The 24,740-nt window shown below is 40.6% G+C and overlaps 1 protein-coding gene across 1 annotated transcript; it reads right to left on the reverse strand.

Moving 5' to 3' along the window:
- Nucleotides 1-841: 841 nt before the first annotated feature.
- Nucleotides 842-22,353, reverse strand: stox1 (storkhead box 1). Its single transcript, XM_008429584.2, has 4 exons — nucleotides 21,806-22,353; nucleotides 6,519-6,671; nucleotides 2,564-5,204; nucleotides 842-1,368 (listed from the first exon to the last, which is right to left on the reverse strand). The coding sequence occupies exons 1-4, from the start codon at nucleotides 22,128-22,130 to the stop codon at nucleotides 1,215-1,217; spliced, it is 3,273 nt and encodes a 1,090-aa protein (XP_008427806.1). The 5' UTR covers nucleotides 22,131-22,353; the 3' UTR covers nucleotides 842-1,214.
- Between the last annotated feature and the right edge of the window lie 2,387 nt (nucleotides 22,354-24,740).

Raw genomic sequence — 24,740 nt, forward strand, 5'->3', positions numbered from 1 at the left:
TGACGTTTCCTTCTGTGCAGCCCCGTTCTGTGTAGGATCCTGCTCAGAGTAGCTATTAATGGTTTTAACCACAGTGCAAAGCAGCATCCGTATCCGTGTAGAGCAAACATGAAGGGAAACCTGACCAATTCATGTTAGCCACTGTAAAAGCCTAGCATAATACCGCCACTTCCTGGACGTAAAATTATCATGTTTATACAAGATACGTATCACGTTTTAACAAGATAACTATCACGTTTTAACAAGATACGTATCACGTTTTAATAAGATACTTATCACGTTTTAACAAGATAACTATCACGTTTTAACAAGATACGTATCACGTTTTAACAAGATACTTATCACGTTTTAACAAGATAACTATCACGTTTTAACAAGATATGTATCACGTTTAACAAGATACGTAACGTGATAGCGCTCGAATTTTTTTTTTCCTGCGTGATAGCAATGCGCTTCCGTAGTCATGCACTGTCAACTCCATCAGATGGACTTTTTGTTGTTTTTTGTTTTAAATATTTTTTTTGTTTCTTGAGAAGCATTTGTCTGTAAAACTGAGTAAAAATATCACTAATAGGGTCATTAAAAATATTTTTTTATTTATTTTTGTCAGATGGTGATGACAAAGTTCTGGGTCAGGTCGATTAAAAATTTTATTTTTAAAAAAATGTTGCAACTGGGAGCCTGCACCTTAGCATCTGTACATTTCCAAAACATTATTTGTCATATTTGCATACATAATGTTAAGAAATAATAAAAAAATTGGGGAAAATTAAAACCCATTTTGTCCCTATTACCAATTTGTGTATGAAGTCCATACATGTATCATGAAACAAAAGACATCTTGGTGAATATATAATATATTTTATTTTGTAACTCAAGAACAAAATTGAAAAACTAGGACATGTACTTTTCTACACATTTGAGCCAATTGGACGATGAAAAAAAATTGCATTTAAATTGCATACAATGCAAACTACAACAGCACATACACAAGTAAGTCTGGATATATCTTAGCAGAATCTGAGTCTATTTACATTTATTGTGTTCACTATACATTTTTACACACACCTGTGTTGTCATAGGTGTCCATATGGGGAGGTAGGCAGCTAAGTGCAGATCCTCGTCTATCCATTTTTGTGAGCATGTGCACACGGCAAGCATATCATTTCAGCCTTTTCAAGACGAGTGATCAGCATTGCTTTACCAAGGATCTGCTATACGTTCATGACGGGAGTTAGCTGTAGCAGTGAGCTCTGTGGTCGGATAGTGCTGCTCTTTGAATGCAGCTTCTCCAGGTTCTGCAGGAAGCCCCGTCTCTTGAGACCTTCGAGGATAACGGTGTTGCTCGATGCAAGGCTGACACGAGTCCTGCAAGGAGCAGAAAAATACCACTTTGGTAATGTGACATCATTCAGCACACGACCAGGTGCACAGAGAGTTCAATGTCAGGAAAGAAATTATTTTCTTCCTCTTCGATTTTAAAATGAGTTTTTAAGTGCCGCGCAGCAATTACACATAATTATCAGCAATGACTCCCTGCTGTTCAAACACTGGATGCTATAATTGGCCACAAGGTGTTTGCTCAGCTTTATTGCAATTTACCTTAAAAGTACAACAGCGCATTTTGGGAGTGAGGCCAACCACAGACATGCAACCCCAAGGTTAACAAACTTCATTTCTGTGTTTACATTGGCCAAAGGCACTTCAGAAAGGCAGGCCGTGGTGTGTGGGCGCACATCTGGAAGGGTACGATGTTTTGTGAAAGTTTTCACCCCTCTTGGAATTTTTCACATTTTGTCACGTTACAATCTCTAACTTCTGTCTTTTATGGCACAGAGTAGACCATCACAAAATAATTCATATTTGTAAAACTAAAAGAAGATATTTGGCTTTTGATTTTTTTTTTCTAATACATATTAAAATACTCAGGCCCTCTGAGTCAGTACAGATCCGTCTTTTTGCAGCAATTGCAGCTTGTGGGTCTTTGCAGCTTCTTGCTACCACCTACCAACATGGTTTCACCATGATTATGGAGTATTGAGGTTGATGTGCAGTTTAAACTTTCTGCCACACATACAATTTTGCATGTAGGCCAAAAAAAAAAAAAATTATCTGAGTTTCATTTGACCAGAGCAACTTCGTCCATGCTTCCTATCCACAACATGGCTTGAGTCAAACCATAACGCTGACTTCTTTTGCTTTTCTTTTAACTATTTTACTATTTTTTTCCCTCTCCTATTGAGGCCAGATTTACAGAGTGCACAGCTAAAAGTTATAGTCAACAGATTCTTCCACGCGAGTTGTGGACTACTGGTCACACACATCTGTTTTTATTTACAAGCGATTTGAAAATTCTTGTACACTTTGATTTCCAAATTTGTGATTGCAACAAGACAAAATGTGAAACAGTTCAAGGGATGTGGATAATATGACACAACATGTACTGGCCTTAGAATTCAATGGCTTTCACACTATATTAATAGGTAAGGGTGTTGTGAGGAATTACATAATCATTTTTACATTATTTTTTAATAAAACATACATAAAAACATGAAGCACTCACCGAGGGGAATCTATTCCACTGTCTCCAGTAATGCTCTGGTTTTCCACCATTTTCTCGGCTCTTCTGGCCCCAGTTGGTGCACTCTGGACGGCTTTGTGGGTCTGAGGAACACTATTCTCATCAAAGCTGTCCGGCCGCACTTCCTGCACATCCACAGCCCAGTGTGCAGACTCGCCGTCACCTTCGTCGGCTGATTTTCGGACAGTCTCTGAGTCTGATTCGAGCTCGCTGGCCTGGCAGTAGTCAAAGATGCTGCTGTCGGCACCTTCGCATACCTCAGAACAGTTTCCATTCAGAATAGGTCCACATCCCTTCTCCCCCTGGATCAATAGACCCCTCGCAGGACTTTGTTCGCAGAACGTCCCCGGTGTTCTAGTTCTTTGATGATGCGGCCTCCAGCTGCTCTCTGCTGGTCTTGAGGCTATGAGGGAAGTGTCTCTCTGGCTCGTGGGAGTAATTAGATCTGTTAAAGTGCTGTCTGTTGAGTCTTGTTTGCAAGCGGCTTGCGGTTGTTGAAACATAACTTTGTAATAGGAATGTTGATGGGTTTTAGATTCGTGGTTATTGTAAACCAGATGGTGATAGTTTGCAATACCAGTTCGGAAATCATCATCTGCTTCAATCATCTCCTCAGTGTTCAAGCACAGGGAGCTGCAGGCATCTTCCTCTTCTGGTCCATCTGCTATCCGATAGAGCCTACAGTCATCCTCTATTAAACCTTCATTGTTTGCTATTAGTGGTGTACTGTCAGGGGTCAGTTCCAGAACATCTCCTTTGTTAATGGTTCTGCTGGCTGATCGGACCTCCTGCTGATCCTCAATAGTCACAGAGAGATCCTTTGGCTTTGGGATATTATCTCTTTGTTGAGTGGAAAGTCGTAGGGAGTGTTTCCGCTGTAAAGAGGGCTTGGGCCATGGCAGATCTGGATTATGTGGAGGGTTTATTGCAGACTGGTATGGATAGGTAGGGGAAACACTAGTCATATTGGAGTGTTGCTGGATGATAGTGGGACTGTCATCTTTCATTTTGCCTTGGTCTGGTACATTTTTGTACTGTTGGACATCTTGAAAATATTCATTTGTTCCCTCTCTCTCCCAAATCTCCTTGCTGCTGTTTTGCTCTTCTTGACGCCGAACTTTGTCATCGATCCTGAGCGTGCTGCCATGTAGATATGCTGAGCTGTATTCCAAACCAAGCTCTCTGCTGACCTTCTTGTCTGGCTGGAGCAGATGTTCAGCGACAAAGTCTGCCTCATGGTCACAGTCGTATCTGTCCTCAGACGAGGGGAATTTCAGGCCATTCTCTCCTTCTGCTGCCATCAGTTTTGCCCGATGAGGGTCCCATGACTTGGAGCGGTGACTAGTTCGTTCCTTTCTTCCAGACATAGATGCTTTGCCCTGTTTGACTTCTTTGGCCTCTCGTCTTCTGTGCTCCCTGTTGGTGGGAGCTATGTTCTCAGCATCCTTGATTGGATGAGTCTGGAAAGGATTATCAATGCGTTTCTTGTAGAGACTCTTTCCCTCAACATTCCCAGGCTCCTCTACTTGATCTGCAGCATCAGCAGAGATTTCTCCCCTAAGCCTTGTTGGAATCAAATCCTCCTCATCTGGATAAATGTCGGAACATATGGGGGCCTTGCTTTTAATCTTCTCTTTTTCCCTTTCCCTTTGCTTTTCTCGAGATGAGTGGACCCTCCTCTTGCTACGAGAGAGCTTCTGAGACAATCTTTTCCCTCCACCGGCTTTAGACAAGTGGTGATGCCTGTGTTTGGAGTAAGTTAGGATGTCGGTTGACATTCCCTTGTTAACTCCCTTGTCTTCGCTGTCCAGACCTCGATCCAGAATCTTGTCCACTCCCCTTTCCCTTCTCTCCTCCAGTTTCTTCATTAGGACAGTGTGCCGTGTCAGGTTGTCCACAGTCAGTTCAGGGTTGATGCGTTTGATGATGGCATGCTCCAGGTCTCGGGGCAAGTTGTTCAAGTCTTCCTCATCTCTTACAGGCCACTCCTCTGGAGGGAACTGACCTGAAAATGATGCATACTCCTTCTTTGGCTTCTCCTTTTTAGCTCCATTCCTCCTGAACAAGCTGAGACCAAACTTCCTCACAGGTTTATCTTTTTCTTTCCGATTTGTGGCGTTTGTAGTGGCTGTTGTTTTGCTGATCTCACTAGCTTGGCAATCAGCAGCTGTGGATGTGGACTGATGCTGCACTGAGGGCTTATGATCTGATGCCCGGGGCCACTTTAGGCTTCTTCCCGTGCATTCGCTTATGGACACAGACACAGAATGCTGGTCGGGAACAGTGGAGGGAGGGACTGTGGCCGTTTCAGTGGCGGCAGTGGTGTTGGGGGAATTTTGATGAGGGCTAAAACAGCTGCATGACCTGCAGTGGGCGACAGGGACTGTTTGAGAGCCCTCAATGCAGACTTCATTGCTCAAAAGGTAAGTTACAGGAGGGGTCAGAGGAGGGTCATCTGTAGAACCAGAGGTCCACCAGTTCTTCTCTCGAACCATGTTGTTGGTGATGAAATATGTCTGAGGCGTGACAATGAAGTAGCCCTCGCCGGTGTGGTAAATCTTGCGCTCCTTGATCAGAGTTCCGAGTGCGTTATAGAGGATGTCCTGAGTGGGAATGGTTATGCCTACGACACAGAAATACAGAAGAGTGTGACAGACAGTGAGTGGCTAAGAGGATACATTTTATCTAGCCATAAGATGATTCTATCAATCAAACTAAAGTACATTAACATGTATATGTTGTTTAAGCGATTTTTTAAAAACTGTTTTGATACTTTCAAATTATACATTGTGTCTTTACAAAAGTATTTATGCTCACTGAACTTTTGTCATCCAACAACCACATACATCAATGTATTTACTTGGGTTTAAAGTAAAAAAACAAACACAAAGTAGTACTTTATAAAAGGAAGAACAATGATACATTGTTTTTAGATTCTTTACCAAAAAAACCCTAAAAAATTTGGCATACTTATGTATTCAGCCTGAGTTAATACTTCAAGGAACCACTATTTGTTGCAATTACAGCTCCAGGTCTTTTTACTCATTCACAGAACAGCAGCATTTATGTTGAGATTAAATTACACATATATCGTTTACTAGTTGGGTGGTTCCTGAAGGCAGTTGGTTGTGCTGGATTTTATTTGATAGTGTCCAATATAAACTGAATGAAATTGATACTTTTTGTTTGTAAAAACGTACCTTATTTTCCTTCCACTTCATATTTATGCACTACTGTGAGTTAGTCTAACTCTAAATAAAATTTGTGGTTGTAATATAGCAATATGTAAAACGCTACAGGACATAAGAACCATTTTGCAACCAATCTTAGGCTTTTTGTAAATTCTCTCTGTGTCTTGATTTGACAGGTAATTTCCTTAAATGTCTGGGGATGCACTAGAGAACAGCAGCTGCACACAACTGACAACAATAATGTTGAAAGAGATACAACATTATTGTATCTCTTTCAACATACAGGTTTTGAAAGCAGTCAGTACTGCTATACAACACAAATATGCATCATTTCTAGAGTTTTTGCCTTGTTTATTCATATAAGACAATGTAAGTGAAAAATTAGGACTATGTACTAATTTTAGATTATATGTTCACGTATTTATGTTTCATGTTCATACATAGTTATGTAATCCTTTTTTATTTACCTCTAGAAAATAAATTGATGTAATTACAGATAAGCCACAAAAATGTGTTTGTTTTGAACAAAAATGTTAGGACACCTAACCCCATAACAGTTCAACAGGCCTTTCATTTAGCTTCTAATTCATAGTTATTTTATGTGAATTTCTCAGTATTGTTAAATTTCTTACTAAATATCTAAAACTATTAGGGGAAAAAACAACTCAAGCTGTTGTAGGGCTCTCTCATTTTTCACACAGTTTACTTTTTAGACATGACATTTGAGAAAATGTTTTATGAATTACCCGGATGGGCTTTGCTCATGTAGTTGACAAGCGCCTCCTGGGTGACGATTATCTGGGCAGAGTTCATGTCGGAGATGACAGAGCACAGCACTTCAGCCAAGGGAATGAACTGCGACTGAGGAACTGGGGACATCTGCACTGGGGAGAGGTCACCTGAAACAAACACATATCATCTTTAGGAGCGGGTGAAACAGGTGGGGCTCGCTTCAGGAGATCTAAACACACCTGGGTCAGGGAAGGTCTCCTTCCAACCGCTGTTGCCAGTGAAAACAATTCAAAGTACCGAAGTTGACATTCTTGCCCTAACCACCCTCTAAATCATGACCGTGGTGGTCTATTTGTGAGTTATATGAACCGTGCCTGACTTGCTTTTCAAATTCCAGCAATATAGAGACGGACCGCAGAATTCCCCGACTCCCACAGAAACAGCCACAAGTCCGCCTGCTGTGCAGATCAGATATCCTGCCACCCATATCATACGACCATGTACCCCCAGGAGCAGCATTTACACAAACATGTCGCCAACACAAAGAAAACGTATAGAAGTGCTACACTAGATAATCTGTCTTTATATCTACGTCTTACGTACAGTTTGTTGGAAATATATATGCATAGCAGTTCTTGCATCATTGCTTTTAATATAGTCATTTTAGAAACTTTGCATAACCAAAACAATGGTTCACAGTTTTCCCACGAGGAAAAAACCCCCAATTAAATCAATGTAGTGGTTACGTTAGATGAAGAAGGGGCCAAGCTGTCGACTGATCACCACGTGAAACCATTTTGGATCCCTGGCATGAAAAGCTCCCCAGATGAGGGGTGTAAATTAGGAGATGGCCCTCATTTTTAGATCTGAGAAAATTCCTTACTTGCTCTGATGTATGTTTAGAGAAACTGAATCTAAATGGGTCTCCAATGAAGCTTCCAGGAGGTTTGGTCTAAAGTTCATCGGTGCTGTTGTGAGGACTACCAGAAGACACGTTGATGGCTCCAGGTATTTATTTTCCTCTGAGGAATCCTAAACCAACAGACATGTCGGGAAGACTGCTGTTTCCATGGCTGCAGAAGCAAAAACATTAGAAAAATTTGGAAAAGCAATTTCATTTTTGGTTGTCTGACCTGTGGAGGAAAGTTTGACCTTTCCTCCACAGGTCATACTTTCCTATGGAGGAAAGTATGACCCATCCCAGGTGGTGTTCTACTTTGGAGGTGTTTCTGGGTGTTTTTGGGCATGCCCCACTAGGAGACAGACACACAACTCAATGGAAGAACCACGTTTCCCTTCTCACTCTCAATGAACAAGAGAGTGTTACTGGGAAGAGTGATTTCTGGGTTTCGTCTGTGACCTGATCTCAGATAATGAATTACTATTTTCTCAGTGATAACATAGAAAGAAACAGCTATATTTGGTTTGCCTCATGCTGCCTTGTTGAACTAGATACTGTGTGCGTCTTGTTGGAAGGTCACTATCATCAAAATCACTGATATTCTAACAAGAAGCAGGGGGGAGCACCAAAACAAGCCACATTGTGCTGCTGGTGAATGATTAGCAAAGGGACTGAGTTGTCTCAAACGCTTTTCTCGAGGGTATGTGCGTAACCTTACCCACAAGAATGGGAAATTGGTTTTAGTTAATCAGCTACACCACACAGATATTTGAATCCCACCACATAACCAGATGGACCTCCAACTTGTTTTTGTTTTTTCACGAGTTTTAGGTTTTGGGGGTTGGGGTCGGGAAGAAAATTTCTGCATAAATTATGTGGATTTGGAATAAAACTTGAACATGTGTAGTGTCTGTGTGACAGCGAGCGATTCGCCCCTCAGCCCCAGGGCCGCTCACCAGAAACATTCCCAAGCTCACACTTGAAGCAAACTAAACATTTACAGCCCTCACACTTGAGCCACTTACAGACAAGGCAGGGAAAATATACAACTAATCAATTGTGTGCCCTGGTGAAGCATGACTAAACACACACACACCTACACACACACACAGGACACTGGTACCGACAGGTCACAGCTAAAAGTCCAACTAGTCTGTTGCATTAAAGATCAATAAAATACACTGAAGCCTGCGATTCAAACGGTATATACTTTTGCAAGGTCCGAATAATTACATTTAACATGCATGGAATTATATAATTATTTGACTTTTTGATGAATGTGTCAAAATGACATCAAAATCAGTCCTTTGATACTCATCGAAATCGATTTAAATTTAAAACCTAGATAAGAAACATTAAACACTAAGTCAGTATAAGAAAATATCAGTGCGGCGAGCTCTCTTAAAGCTCACAAGACTTACAGATAAGGTTACGTCTTTATAAAATTGATCCTGAGGGATTGTAAAAGTAAGAAAACATCTGCGCTCCCTCAGCTGAGACAAGGCATTAAGCTGCCTAGACCTCAGCAGAGATATCTTTATAGCAGCTGCACTCAGCAATGAATTAAAGCTGCTGACTTAGCTCCTCATTGTTATTAACTTCCTATAGGAATGTCTGGCAGGCTGTGCACATAAAGCACCAATGTTTTACCACTCTCAAGAGTCACAGGTTCAACTGAGATATGACAGAAAGAAAACGTCTTTATGCCTGGGAAAAATGTACCTAGTGCACTTTTACAGCAGCATTAATTCCAGTAGGTTGAAAACAAACCTAGATCCAAGGATATTTTCAGAAACCTGCAATGATGACCTGCATTAAATAAATACTTTTATTCCTAGGGAAAAAGGTGGTGTGTAACAGAAAAAAGCGGGACAGTGGAGGATTAGAGTTTGCTGAATCCAACATTAGCAGGCGTGACCGCCAGGGAGGGTCACTGCTGTAACCGCCTTCTCTCCAGGGGGAACGGACCTCTGTGTTGCTGTAATTCAAGACTGGGAATCCAACATTACACCCTTTGTCATAGCCGGCATGAATACCCAGCTGAGTGCCATGGCAACACAGTCCTGATCTTCAATGGGAGGGGAGGAACGGCGGCTCCAGAGTCAAAACAGGATGAGACTTGTGTTGAAGCGAGGCAGCATAATTTCAGTGGAGCCCCTCAAAGAGGCACCGATGGTCTGCACTCAACATGTTTAATGGAAACCACATATTATAGAAGGGCATAAATTAGTATTCAGCCCCTTTTTACTCTTATACATAAAAATACAATTTGGAATCAATCTTTATTGAGATCTCTGTGAATACAGTGGTTCTTTAAAGGTTTTGGATTACTGTTAGAGAGCAATCAGCTTTACCACAGTTACTCTAGAGGAGCTGCAGAGATTTACTGCACAGGTGGGGGAGTCTATTCACAGTCAGACAGTCAAATCTGGCTTTCTTGGGGAAGCTGCTTAAAGAAAACTTCTGTTGACAGAATGGCAAAACATTTTCCATTCGCAGTTTGATCGAAACCAGGCAGGAAACACAGCAAAGATGTGAAGAGAAGGTTCTAGACAAAAGATACAACTCTTAGCTCATTGGCCAGAATGCATCACCCTGATGCCTATGGGGCATGAGGCTTTAGGTAAACGTATTCTTTATTACTGAGAAATACTCCTAAGGAGTTTTAAAAATATATTTATGCGCCTCATTTGAATTGAATGTTTTCTTGTTTTTCATATCTTGTAGAGTGGCTAACAGAAATGGGTCTCTACGTCACCTCAGATTTATAACTTACTGAACCAGGAAGTGATGGGTCATTGAATAGTGGTGTCTAAACACTTTGACCAAATTAACACAGAAATGTTTCAATATATGTCTAGTTGAAGTAAAGAAAGAGGTAAATACAGACTTTTTTGTTCTTCTAATCAAAATTAGATAACCTCCTCAATTTTACCATTGTTACTGCTAAATGTGCCTTAATACTAATTTGGTGTGAAACTGTTCTGATAAACAAACTTTTGCATAGCCTCGCATAGACAACAACACATTTCTCCCCAAGTCAAACTACGGGGTTCATAATCTGCTGTCTGGGGAACACGAAGAAGAATTTCGAACTGACTGTTCATGTTACAGAGATGATTGACAAAGACCTTCTCTCATCTTCCCCACTGAAATGTCTTTGGCTGATGAACCTGATCAATGCCACATGTATTCACATGGCTGTGTTGGTTAGCAGGCCTCAGAGCCACATGAATCCTATTTCAAGTGTGATTACATTAAGTTTAGTCCCCTGAAAAAAGAAAAAAAGGAAGAGAAAAACACAGCAAACAATATGCAGGGCCTCTGTCAGCTGTGGAGCTCCAGATTGTCCAGACTGAAGATAGAAAAGGTGAAAACTTTCCAGGCATGATCTAAATGCTTCACATTTTAGGTAAGTCCATTCTAAATCACAATCCGCTGAAGCAAAGATGCTGAATACGAATAAAAGAAACGCGCTTCATTTGCCCACAAACACGCATTTGGAAAAACACATCAGAAACACACGAAACAGCTAAAAGATGAAGCTTCAGACTAATACTGTATGTCATTTCTCTGCCGTCTTGTTGCTGTTCACGTTTTGAGAACAAATGCATGACTACATCTTCAGCTTAAAGATCATTCCCAGGCTTTAACAAAGTCAGTAACAGGCTCGCTTGGATTTGTTGTGTCATACAGTCTAGCAAAAGCCCCATAAAATTTAATACGCTGCACATTAATTTAAAATATATTTTTCTTATTAGTCATGGTGTTGGCATCTCGACACCAACTTTGTTTTCCCACTCAAATATATCAATAAATCTTGAATAAAACTTATTGAGGAGAGTCTTTTGGGTGATCCATGACTTTTCATCAAGTGGTGTTATTGTAATCGTTTTTGGGCTTTTAAACGAGATGCATGAGTATCTCTGAGGGTTAGCTATCCAAATACCCATTAAATACACTGTACTTCCAGTTCCCTTATAAGATCATCTAATAACTATGAAGAGTGAAAGAGGTATTTTTTTGTGTATATGGGATTTTATTTTATAGTACCTAGTTTCTTAGGAAATGTAATGAAATGTCTTTTTTGGAATTCACATCTCTAATGCCGTTACTACAATAGTGCATATTATTACCTTCCTAAAGTAATGGTCTAAGTCATTTTTTTGCCAAAAGTGTTTGTTTTCTTTGCCTAAACATATTTTAGAAAGAGAGAGGTGATTTTCTTTTCTTTTTTTTTTTTGCCTAAATAACTTTTGGCCAAAAAAAAAAAGACTTAGGCCATTATTTTAGGAAGGTGACAAAATGCTAAACTCTCTTTCATGTGAAGCCTTAAAATGAGTTTTAAGGCTCATTTTAAGGCTTCTTAAATGATCATGATTATTACCAAGACAAAAAAAAATTAATCCTGACTAGGACATTGTTACTTTAATTCCCTTCTTCTTGACACACGAGGACTAAACAATTTTCTTAAAAACAGTAATCAGTTTATATCAATGTTTATACTTTGGTTTTGTTTATGCACTGAGATAAACAGTGCATAAACTGTTTATCTCAGTTTATGAGATAAACAGCGCATAAACTGTTTATGAACACCAGTATTTGTGCTACTGGTGCTTCCTTCCTGAAAGCACCGGAAGCACAAATATCGACTTTGGAACGAGCTAAATAATTAACATCTGTGAATCAGGTGATTCACAAACTGACTGAATTGATCACTGAGCAGTCTGAAACTCAAAAATGTGAACTCAAGTTCTGTTTCATTTTGACATGAGTGCAGTGCACCACACCGGAGAGTCTTTCTTCATTGCTACTTCCTTTCATTTGTTTACTACAAAAAAAAAAAATCCAACATTTTTGGCCGTTCTCCCATCTAAACGCTTAAATGGATCGCATTGGTATTAGGAAATATTGAATTACGCTGCTTGGTCTCGGGGAAAGTACAAAAAGAAACTCTTAATTCCTCCTCTCTTTGCTGTTGCAGGTGAAACCTAGCTGAAATATCTGCTTTGTTTTTCTCTCTCCAAGGCATCTGGGAAGGCTTATGCTCTCAAACACACACCCTCTTATCTTACCCCGCTATCGTCTAATCTTCTGGATTCCACTTAGCCAACGACATAATCTTCTCTCTCCCTCATCATGAACACACAGCACGACGTTCAACGCGATCAACGGCTAAGTCCCTCCCCGACTCCCATTGACTGAGACCTTGTGAGCGCCATGCTTGAGTGTATCTGCAGATTGTACATGCAAGATTTGAGGTAAGTCTCCATCGGGACAATGTCGAACATTCATACGGTGAGATTTAGTGTAATGAGAGTAGATGCTAGCTGTAATTTATGTCCCTAAAACCTCCCACAACCACTTCCCACTTTGTTTTCAGTGATTTTGCTTGCATTACCCCCACCTCCCATTTGATATGTGTTTGTGTGGAGGGGGTATCATGAGTTTTTTTGAGGCTCTTTACGAGTTTGTGTCTTTCACTCGCAGAACAACACACACATGTGGGCGTTGCAGTTAAATGACCCAATAAACTTAGTGAAAAGATCCCTTCAGAAAGCAACAAGAGGCCAAATGTCTCAAGAAGCAGACCAACACAAGTTATTTCCTGCCCTTCCTTCCTGAAAGCACCAGTAGTACAAATATCGACTATGGAACGCGCTAAATAATTAACAAGATAACTCTACTCATCGATAAGCAGTAAAAAGAAGAGTATCTGATCACTTTACAGCTGTATTGATTGACTTCCAGCGATAAAATTAGTATTTCAGACCAAATCGTGGTCACTAGGTAAATATTTAATCATCTCTATTGATGGGTCAGCATCTGAGAGGAGAGTTAATATGTTTAAACATTAAGAGAGGTGCTAGGAAAGGGGGAAGAGTCCTGATTAATCTTTGCTTAAACACATTTATGCTAAAGGAATGAACGTTAGCAACAGTTGAATAAAAAAAAACAAAGATTCATTAGCTAAAAGGTATAGTCGGTGAAAACAAACAGGTCAGGTTTGTGTTGGTTCATGTCACCATGGAAACCTTTAGTATGGCAGCGACCTGCCAAACGCAGCACAAAGACAAAGAGGGAAAAGGAACAGCAGCAGAGGGGCTGCATGGGTGTCTGAAATCCTTATTTGACAAAATGCTGCATTTGAATTTTCATCTGTGCTGGCAAGAAGCCAGAGAAACCTCTGAAACCGATCCATTCAAACATCTCAGCTCACATAGTTTGTCACCACAGAGTAACTAGAACAACCCCTAGAGCTGAAACCTCATTAAATATTGTTTTCAACACATGATGCACACAAAGTAACGGAAAGAAAAAAATGACGCTGTATTTGAGTTAGTATTCAAAGACCTTTTCGATTAATCGGCTCTGTTGCAGAGACTGGTAACAACTGCATGTTGTTACAAAGAACGCCAAGTCCTGATTTACTTGTTTGTAACTTAATATCAAAACATCCCAACGCCAGGAGACACATTAAAAGCACACCATTACCCCATCGTTTTTACATCGGTCCTCTTCAGATTTCATAGACCCCACCCTATATCTGGTTCTCTTCGGCTTTTATGGAGCCAGAAATTAATCCGGAGTCTGTATAGCCCCACAGTTGGTATTCATAGCAATCTGTTTCCCATTCACCCACACCCAGATAGAATAGGTTTAACCTTTTAGCTTTCTAGTAAAATCTGATATGAAAACCGCAGACGTTGGTTGGAGAGTGCATTTAGAGAGAAGCAAACCATCTTTAACATAGACGTAAAAACTCTAAAAACTCTAACATCAAAGCTAAGAACAGTCATTATTTCATCAAGAAATACACCAGTCTTATATATACTTTGTTTTGAGTTTAACTAAACATCAGATTAGCTGCATGTGATTTGGTGCATAATTGGGGACAATAAAATATACAACTGAGAGTATTAATGGCACTAAAGTCTTTGTTTTTGAGACTAAAATGTAACTCCAGCCAAATTCTCAAACTATGGTTCTCTACATCTTGTTCACTGACTGAGTCAAAAACAGCCTTTGTGTGTAAGTGTGTGTGTGTGTTGTCATTCAGAGTTCATATGATTCATTCAAGCATGCTGTGCTACTTTACTGATTTGCATTGTTTTTAGTCTTTTCCGTATATGAACTGTATCATCCCAAAGGCTCTGCATTCCCAGAAAATCCCAGAGAATAAAGACAGGAAATGGAGAAGAGGAGAGCAGAGAAAGAAAACGTAATAAAAGTGCAGCCTGAAGCTAAACCTGGGAATCCCTGTTTGCAGGTTGTCGGCGTTTCTCCGACGACACCTCACCACTAAAACAAAGACACGCACAATAAAAGTTGGTTTCAGCAACTATTAATCAGGACTGATAACATTCATTGGTTGCAGATGAAACCCATTTCCTGCTGTTTAACTGGGCTCGCGCTGCAGCTGATCCATGTGTTTATTATCTTAGTTCTCAGAGCAGTACCTGCCATGTGATGCATTGCTTTTTAATGTCCAACAACTGGTCCGCACACACAATTTGGCATAATTCTTCCAAGCCTTTTTTTCCCTTTTCTGTTTAACCACAAAAACACAGCATTCTACTAATCACAGAAACAAGTAATACATGTTCCAATGCAACATAGTTTGACAGCAGCAACATGAGAATTTAAAGATAAGTCTCCTTATGAGAAACCTAAGAACCTGCAGATGGGATTAGAGGTAAACCAACATATCATCCAGCCAATAAATTAGGCCGGCTGATATTCTGGCCCAGAAACAGAACACCGGTCTGTGTGAGCTGCTGGGGAAAAAAAAGGTGCAGAATTTAATTTGTTTCAGGAGTTGGAACCAGCATGGCATCACGCACGGGTTATGTAAGTCGACACACTGCGAGATTCGCTAATTGTTTGTGGAGAGCTAGCGATTTTTTAGCAACTCGACCGATAAAAATGTGTTGTGTACAAACACCGAAGAGACTGCTTCAAAAGCAGAGATCATTAGTCATCCATTTGCACAATAAAAATGTTTTTGGGGGTATTTTTCAAATTATGTGTGGAACATAAAAAAGAAGGGGATTCGTGCAAGAACAGCCAGCCACTGTAAGGTAAAATGTCACAGTGCTATTGGTTTAAGAGTTTATACCAACAAGCTTATAAAATTAGAACTTTAATGTAAATCAAAAGAAACACCTTCTGTTTTATCATTTATGATAAAACCTCCAAAGTTTTCCTTTTTCAATTGTTATTTTTGAGTCACAAATATTGTCAGATCTCTCTGAAAACATAAAATCCTAAAAATTACTAAACAATAAGTCTCAGCATCTAATGAACTAAACAATTATTTCTCGACTCAACAGATTTGATACAACAGTCAACAGTATGGTTATGTTTATTATTGTGGCCATTAAAGTGGTAACCATGGTGCTGTTCAGGGAGGTTTCAATTGGAGATGCAGGAGCGCCCAATAAGCTAAGAACACCTGGGTACCGTATCGATGCGTGTTTCTCCATTTGCTCTCTGAGAAAAGCCCTCTGAAGCAAAATGACCTCAGGGTGGCTTGTTACCAGCAAGGTTGCACCCTTTGACCCCTGCTGCTCAGTTAGGACAGGGTGGGCCATTTAGAGCCAGCAGAGCTCAGCAAGGGGTGTCATGGCTAATAAGCTGACATCTGGAAGAGTTATGACCATTAGTGGAGCGCTCTGAGACTTTGACCAAACACCCTCATGAAAGGCAACACCCCCTGTGTTAAAACTGCGCTTTCAAGTCAAAAGAACAGAGCAGCAACGAGGCCTGCTGCGGTATGAGCAAAGTAAATGACCTAAAGCCTAAATGAAGCATTTCAGGAATGTTTCACTGCTTCATGGCATGGCGAGGTAAATGAAACATACTGTTTGGAAAGGAAACCAGGCTTAAAAAGGCGAGCAGAGCCATGCTCTAGTCCGTAAGAGTCACAGCTGAGGAGGTTTGTGCGGCATGCCAAGCAGTGCTCTCAATGGCAAAAGTGAGAATTGATTTGTGGCAAGAAAAAGGGTCAATTAAAGAGAATGATTATAAGAAGGACACGGGAAACTTCCTACCCTGGTTCACGGTATGGATACATGCTCCTCCTGTCACTAAGACAATGGTAGGACTTTAAATAATTAAACCAGTAAATGCCATTATGGAGCCTTAAGCTTCAAAAGGAGAGTTGGTAGATTGTTTCCAGTGTGAATGCACAAACTATTTTCAATTCAAAAGATTTAGGTAAAGTATTCATTAAGTGTTTTACACAGTGGGAAAAAGCAGTTAGCTGGTAAAGACATTCTGCCTTCAAACTGCGCCAACAAGGATCATTACTGAACTATATAATGGTTTTCAAAACATGTTCTTTCATTATCTCCAAATGGCTGCGCAGTGGCACGGCTGCCTTGCAGCAACAGGATCATGTTCAAATCCCTTTCTGCATGTTCTTCATGTACATGCTTGGGTTCTCCAGGTACTCTCATTTCCTCCCACACTCCAAAAACAGCACATATTCAGTTTCTCTAACTTGTCCTTAGGTCTGTGGGCATCCATACATGACACTGTGTGTCCTTGGTTTCCATGCCAAACTGGAATATTCCACTTTGTCTCAATTGGAGATAAAACTGAGTTGCTGGGGGTGAGGATGGTGGAATAAATATGGAACAAAATATATCAGTAGGAGTCATATTGACAATGTGCTTTGGTAGCACAATACATGCACAAAAAGCAAAATGCAAGGTACTGATTTTTAAAAAACCACACTTTCACATTGTCACTGTATTTGTCAAAATGTTTAAGCAAAATTTAATCCTGTAATAAACTGATATGCAACACTTATTCCTAATGTAAGAAAAACACAAACATTTTTCAAGTTACAGTTATATAAAAGTTACATGCAAAATGTATTGCTATGATTTAATCTGATACAAAGCAGAAAATATTTAATGTCTACACACTCTACTACTTGATGGGGTTACAGACATCCCATGACAAAACAGAATAAAAAACTCAGTAAGTGTTGTAATTTTTCCACATGCAGAATAAAGTACATCATTGTGTCTTTTTACTGTGGCTTTAAAACTTAATAAAAGTGACACTCCTTTAATTTCAGATTTATCAATGACTGAGTTTTTTGGCAACAGACTTGTTTACCAATAAAACAATGCAGGACTCCAGACCCTCCTGGGTATTTGGAGGGGAATTAGCAGTCACTTTAAGGCCGACTGGGACATATAATCTGTGCAGAGTCCTGTGCCTTGCCCCCTGGGTTCTCCACCCAGAAGGCCGTGCCAAGTAAACCTCTCAAGAGAAGCTTCGTAATCAAGTGTCTGAACCATCACAGCAGGCCCTGAATGTGGAACATCTCAGGGTTAAATCCAAGCACCCAGCAGAGATGCTAATTTGAAACATTTGCATTTGTGATCTTTGTTCGTTTGGGAGAAGGAAGAGAATCGCCAAGAAAGACCAGATATCCCTGCTAACCCTGAAAAACTTGCTCTCACAGAACTCAGGCCTAAGGTATCATTCCTCAATTCTTTAAATAAATCTAGTTAAGTTTGAAATCCAGCACCCAAGCTTTCACAGATGGCAGCTCATTTAAGTCTTTGTAATAGAGTGAACCATCACATTTCCTCCGTGTTTGTTTAGCTAGACCAAAATCCTCTGCTTTAGTCTTTTTATGTTGTTAAAAAAAAGCACATTTGCTGGATTTAATAAAGATCAAACAATTTTGCTGACATAAAAGTTAATCAGAAACATTTATTGAAACAAGTTCCACAAAAACTGTCTTCCATTTGTCCTCTCACTATTTGTGCTTCCTTTATGCATCCCAGGTGTTTACAATAAATATGTCATCTAACCAGGATCACTTTAAAGCTGCAGCTTATTATCCACGGTACAGTTAGAGCTGTCTAAACTGTCACGCTGGTCATTGCTGACATAATCTTGTAGGATGGATGAAGAGACAGGAAAACAAAGAAGACTTGAGAAACACCCAACAGACCCAATTTGAAGAGGTCATTCCCAGTAACACTGGGGCCCGTTCCCACAATGATAACAAGCCAGCCTGATCATGCTAACTCCTTCTCCTGTCTGCTTACCTCACCACCACCACCACCAACAACCAGCACCCCTCTCCACCCTGCCTTCACTTCTCCCAATCATGGACGATGGAGCAACAATCTGTGCAGACTCAGGCTGGTAACTCTGATTATCAGACCAGCAAGAAATTATCCAAGAATCAAGCGGTTATGTTGTTGTTGGTTTTTCCTTTTTTCATTGATTGGGGGTCTCGTCGGTTATGTCAACCAGCCGCAGCCGCATCTGGCTTGCTTCAGCTTCACGTCGCCTGAAAAAGCCACTTAACTTGGCGGGGCAGTAAAAGCACGTCCCAACCTTGCTCCGTCCTGGGAAAGGAAATAGGGCTGTTTGAGAATTCACTGTAGCCTATAACTCATAACATTTCTGTTTTGCAGACTGACATTTTTATATCGGGACAATGTCAAGGCCTTTAAATTCCCTACCTGATATCAATCTAGGAGTCAAACTTCCACAGTCCCTGGCCGGCAGTGAAACGCAGAGGGTATTAATCCTGGTAGCAGGATAAGCAGCCGCAGTCAGCAGCCAGTTGCGTGGTGATTCACCGCTGACCAGCTCCCAATGAGAAGGTCATAAACCAGGCTCTGACAGCCGGCCAGAGCTGGTTTCCATACAAACTGCTGAAAAGAATTTGTTACAATGGAGCTATAGGCTGGAATGTACTGAGGAACCACCTAGTGAGCCGAATCAGACAATTTTCTGCTTAATCCAGATCATTGATCAACTGGCAGGAACCTCAAAAGCCAATCTCCTTCTGATTACAGTCAAGCACTATCAGGATAACTAAAAACTCAAAGCAGGCTATTTTAGTTTCTAGTGAATTATTGACATGGATGTGAAAAAGAAGCACAGAGATGTAAGAAGCCATTTAAAAGAAAATGTCTTTTCTATGACATATCAACATGTATCTGCAGCTCATACAAGCTGAGAGAGAGGAACAAAGACTTTGACAGATAACAGGAAGGGTACAGCAAGGATGCTGTACCCTATCCTTTTAATTTGTAAAAGGGACATTCACAAAATTTGGAAATGATTCCTTTTGGAAATCTTTGATTCAAGATAATACCTTCTCTGGGGAATACAAATGGTAATACAATGGCTAATTACTAATGTCAGCTTGTAATCATTTAGCTTTCGCTTTAAAATGTTGCATTGCTGCTTCTCTCACACACAGTTTGACGGAAGGTTAAAAAATTGACAAAACGCAGATTGAAAATTGGTGACAAACATTCTGATCAGTATCTCAAAACTATAGATAAAACGTTTGCACAAATTTGTTTTTGTGAATTTAGAACACAAATTACTTGATATTTTGACGGCTGTCTTGCATCCAATGCATCTCTATGTCAATGATGGCTAGCTCAGTTTCACCTTTGCCCTATGCGCTGTTTGTTTGTGAGCTAAATCAAAGTTTAGGGTCACAGACTGTCTCACACCAGGATGGCGTGTCAGCCTCTGCCACACCCCCTCCTCTCCCGCTTCACGCCCTCCCATGGTCTCCCTCTGTGTGGTCTTTGCATTCCTCCATTGACTTGTCTGTGCACCGCTCAGTCTTGGCAGAGCTGCCGGGCTGACACAGAGTCAGCAAGTAGATGGTACAAACATCAAAACCTTTCATAATGCAAGTGTTGCTGGGACTGTGAACGTCCAAGATCTAGCAGTTCTGAATCATAAAATCTGAATCTTATAGGTCCACTTTTTTGAGTGGAAACTCGAACTCCAGTTTTAAAGTGAGGAAATATACCATGTGTATCTCTTTGGAATAATTAGGTCAAAGACCCACAGAAGGTCGTGATTTTCTCCAGCAGTGTGTGCTCTCCACATTACCAACCTATGAGCTCAGGCTATAAGAGGCTGAATAAAGGGTTTCCATGCCTACGCCATTGTTTCATCTCAGCTATATTCTGCCTTAAAGCGCAGCCAGAAAATGGAGGCAATTACAAATGATTACACTAAGCTTTGGTAACAGTAAATCAAGAATACGCTGGCCTGTGAAGATTCTTCAGACTTCTTCTTTGCGCCCCCACAGTGTTTTGAAGATTGTCTGTTAAATGTAATAATTTAATGCAGGTTTGACCACTGCTGCTTTAAATTCAAAGCGCAACACAGGATGGATCCTTGACTAAACAAAATGGCAACAAGAAAACCAGTTGTGACTACAACTGCTTGTCCCCCAATGACAAAACACCGACCTGGGTGGGAAGCCATATCACTCATATCTGCAGGCCAATGCGACAGGCATTTTCTGGTGCAAAATATGAAAGCTTAAAAATGTGCAAAACTAAAAGTTGTTTCACAAAATAATTTTTTTAGCAAAAAATTGTTACGTCTACTTAGATTTAAAAATGTACACTTGTGTAATTAATGAGGATTGATATGAAGTCCTTTTAATCAGGAGTGATGGAAGTGTTTTCTGGCTGTGGCGCCTGTCCCCCACTTGTTTCTGCACACTAAGACAAGCCTACTATGCTTTTGCTCACATTAAAGGGTCACAAAAACCAATCATGCTTGGGAAACTCAAGGAGCGTACCCCTCATCTCCTAATAAGGCGGTCTGAAACTGAAGCTGAGCTTATGACCAGCATATCCCCCTTTTAACCCTAATTCAGACCTCCCAGTCTGCTCCAGTGTCCTTTCAACCGCAGAACCAATGTGACAAAATATTTGTCACTGGTAGCCAGGACGTCCACATGCCGCCCAGGTTTTTGTGTCCAGAGGGACTGTCCACGTCGGCAGGGACAATCATAACCTAAGTATGAAGATGGCACCAAACACACAACAGACAAAGATCACAAGGACGAAGAAAAACTTCAACAAAAGTTGTTTTAAGTCGTTAAGATCTAGAGTGTTCTTATAGCTTTTGTTTTTCTTCTATAAATCAATTTATGTTTTATTTTCTGTTTTTTAAAAAAAAAAAAAAACATTGTTTACACTGTGATACAATTAAACCGTGGTACATTTACACAAAGTTATCACACTGTGATAAAGTCTCACCAGCCCTTGAATGCATACCATCATGTAGACAGGCTTTATTATCTCCACATTTTATTTACTAAGCCTTTTGTCATTAAGCTTAATTGAACTTTATGGCTGGTCCAATAAAACTCCAGAGAAAATAACTGTGCTCCATGTGTTGGTCTCTGTTTATAGTTTCACACACTTTTTCCCCCCATTGTTATAAACGAATTCTAATGGGAGGTAGACACAACGCATTGAAGACACCTTATTTTCACATTTCTTTTGATTGCAGCGACTGTGCGGAGTAAAAAATGCAAGGCGTATCGATATGGTAAAGAAAAAAAAAATGATATCACTAGTTACGTACCAACAGCTTTAATAATGAATCCCTTTGGTGACCTCAGAGCCCTGCGCATCCACGCCTCCCTCAGCACCTCCAAGTTGTTTGCGTTCCCTTGAATGAAAAGCACCAAGTTTTCCATCCATCCTTGAAAGTACACCTCCGCCATGGCCTTAACGAGTCTCTTATTCCAGAAACTGCGCGAGTTTTGAGCTTTAAAATCGGCAAAGATCTCCTGGCCACTCGGAGCGCTGGGCTTCCCTTCGACGGCGCGTAAACTCTCCTCGTCCGGGCCGAAGACCACGGCGAGCGAAGCTCCGGAGAGCTGGACGAGCCGCTGCTGGTGGGACATGTCTGAATAACCTTTACCTAGCTCAGGACGGGAGCGGCCATGGTCTAAATCGAAACGCTCTCGTTAAAAGACGAGTTTCCAATAGAAAACGCGCGGTGGACAGTGGATTTAGCCATGCATTCCTCTCTGGGGGCTGTGAACCCTGCAGCCAGCGCAGCAGACGGGGAGCGGAATGGTTTGTGTCGGCTTCCAGGGGAACGAGTGACGGTGGCCGGGAGGAGGAGGAAGAGGAGGAGGAGGAAGGCTCATCAGCCCGTTAATGCTGCTGCTGCTGCCGCTGCTGGGACACACACACACACACACACACACACAGGTGGACCTCCCACCGACTCCTCACAGGTGTGTGTCTGCTGTCAGGTGGAGTTCCGCTTCAACTAGTTTTAAAAGAGTCACGGCGAAATAACAAAAACGCTTTAAAGAAGAAGCGGACTTTGTTTCAACAGATTAGCAAGTATCGGAGCTGAGCTACATCTGCTAGGCAGCGTGTCAGCAATACTCACAATTGTGCATTCTAATAATTTGAATGGACAAATACAGTTCTGATTTAAGTTCAAAGGATTAGGAAAGGAGCCCAGAATTTGTCTACAAGTCTAAGAAAAATGTTTCTGTAGTCATGAAAACTGAAGACTAACACAGGCCGTGTGAGTGTGGTCTTCAAATCCCAAGAGGCAAAGCTAATTTGAGTCATCTAAATTCATGGATTTATGTGTCTCTCTCCTCATTATTTATTTTGTCTTTGTCAGACATAAATAATTCAACACGAGGAAAAATGTATTCCCAAGGACAGATGTGACAGAAACTTGACTTATAGCGTTTCACAACAATGACTTCGCTGGAGAAAATGCTGCTTCAGCCACAGGGAGCACATTTGGTGCTAAAATCAGAACCATACCCTCCCGTACTCCTAACCCCATTAGCCCCAGCTTGTTGGTTTTTTTTTTGGGTTTTTTTTTCTGATGCTGAAACAGGGACAGAGCCTGAAGCGCACACAGACACACACTTCATATATCTCAGAGGGGCCAGGAGCTTTGGTTTCAGCAGCACTCCGGCCCCTGAAAGGTCTGCATGGGGCCCGTATGAGCCTCAGTGGGGCATTAGAGCTTTTGGAGGAACAGGATATTACGCTTCCTCTGTACATCACCTCGGCCTGCACAGGATGAATTATGTACAGTCTGTTCCAGGAAGTGAAGGAGTGAAGTTTAGGGAACATGGAGAAAGCTTGTCTTGATTTTCTGGCTAATGAGAAATTTGTTACAAAAGTTTAACCGGGTGATAAATCAAAATGTACACTTTCTGATTAAGATGCTCTTACATATTTCCCTGCCTTACTGTCTTAAAACAACGTCCTATTTGAACACAGTCCAAATAAAGACTAACTTATGAGTTGTGTGGATTGCTTTTTTTGTCAGATCCAACAGTTCCATGTTGGACATAGAAGGTTCTGGAGTCAGAACTAAGCCTTGGTCTTGTGTGATTTATCCATTAGCCTGTAAATGTTGAGTAAGTCTACTAAAATGAGTGGATGAAGCACTTTGTGAACGTTTTAAACCACCACCTATATATATTTATGTTTTCATTCCAGAAACCCAGATTTGTAAGTTTTCCAAGTTAGTATTGAGCAACAAATCTCCATGCTTTCTAACGGTCTTTCAAAGTTTTGCTTTTGACTACTCCTGCAGTACTTTTGCAAACTACTGTACAAAATCCTCAGAGCATTACTCTGTAAAGAACATGTCTGGATGTGAACATGTCTCTTCATTGCCTCTTTCTTTCAGGTGATTTAAAGTCCGACCTTTCCTCTTAATTGTGTTCAAACGTTGATTGATTTGTTTGAGTAGTGATCAATGAATGTGCCTTTACAGCAGTTTATTATTTAGCGCACTGGAGGAGGTTTAAGCTGGAAAGCTGATCACTCATTGATATCAGTAAAGTATTCACTGAAGTACAACGTTCAGACGTCTACTATTTAATTCTTGTGCAAAATAAACAACTATTATAAAGGGACAACCACTTTTACTAGCAGTTCCGGGAAAACTTGTAAAAAAGGCCTTAAAATTTAAAAAAAAAAGCTGCCTTTATTGCAGTAGCATGAACTTACTCTTAAAATTGTGGAATAAACCAGAATTTTAATTTGAGTTTGTTTATTCGCTGTGGGGGAAAAAAATCCCATGTTTAGAAGTTGTTTTGAACAGTTTGCTAGTGAAATAATTATTAGCACCCCTAAACAATTCTAATAAATCTGAAGCATTTTTAAATTAAGCTGAGTTCTGTCAATACATTTCTAATTGGTAAACGATGCCTCTCTGTTTCCATGTGGTGTAAATACGAAACCTACAAGTCACTGGGCAAAATGTTAATGAAGAGAAGGCTGATGCCAGAAACAAAAAAATATATTTATTCGGTCTAGTTTGTCTCTTTTTGCAAGGGAGATCTGGCCAAGACAGCACTAAATTATTCAAAAAAATATATATCAGGAAATATTTGCACATAGTTAACACCAGAGTTTTCGTTTGGGTCTTTAAATTAATTTTTAGCAAATTATATCTTTCTGCTGCAGTCCAGGCTGAACATTATTCCAGAAAACCCCAAAAGTTTCCTACCCCTGTTCAG

Source organism: Poecilia reticulata, linkage group LG15 (genome assembly GCF_000633615.1).
Source record: "Poecilia reticulata strain Guanapo linkage group LG15, Guppy_female_1.0+MT, whole genome shotgun sequence".
Lineage (NCBI taxonomy): Eukaryota > Metazoa > Chordata > Actinopteri > Cyprinodontiformes > Poeciliidae > Poecilia > Poecilia reticulata.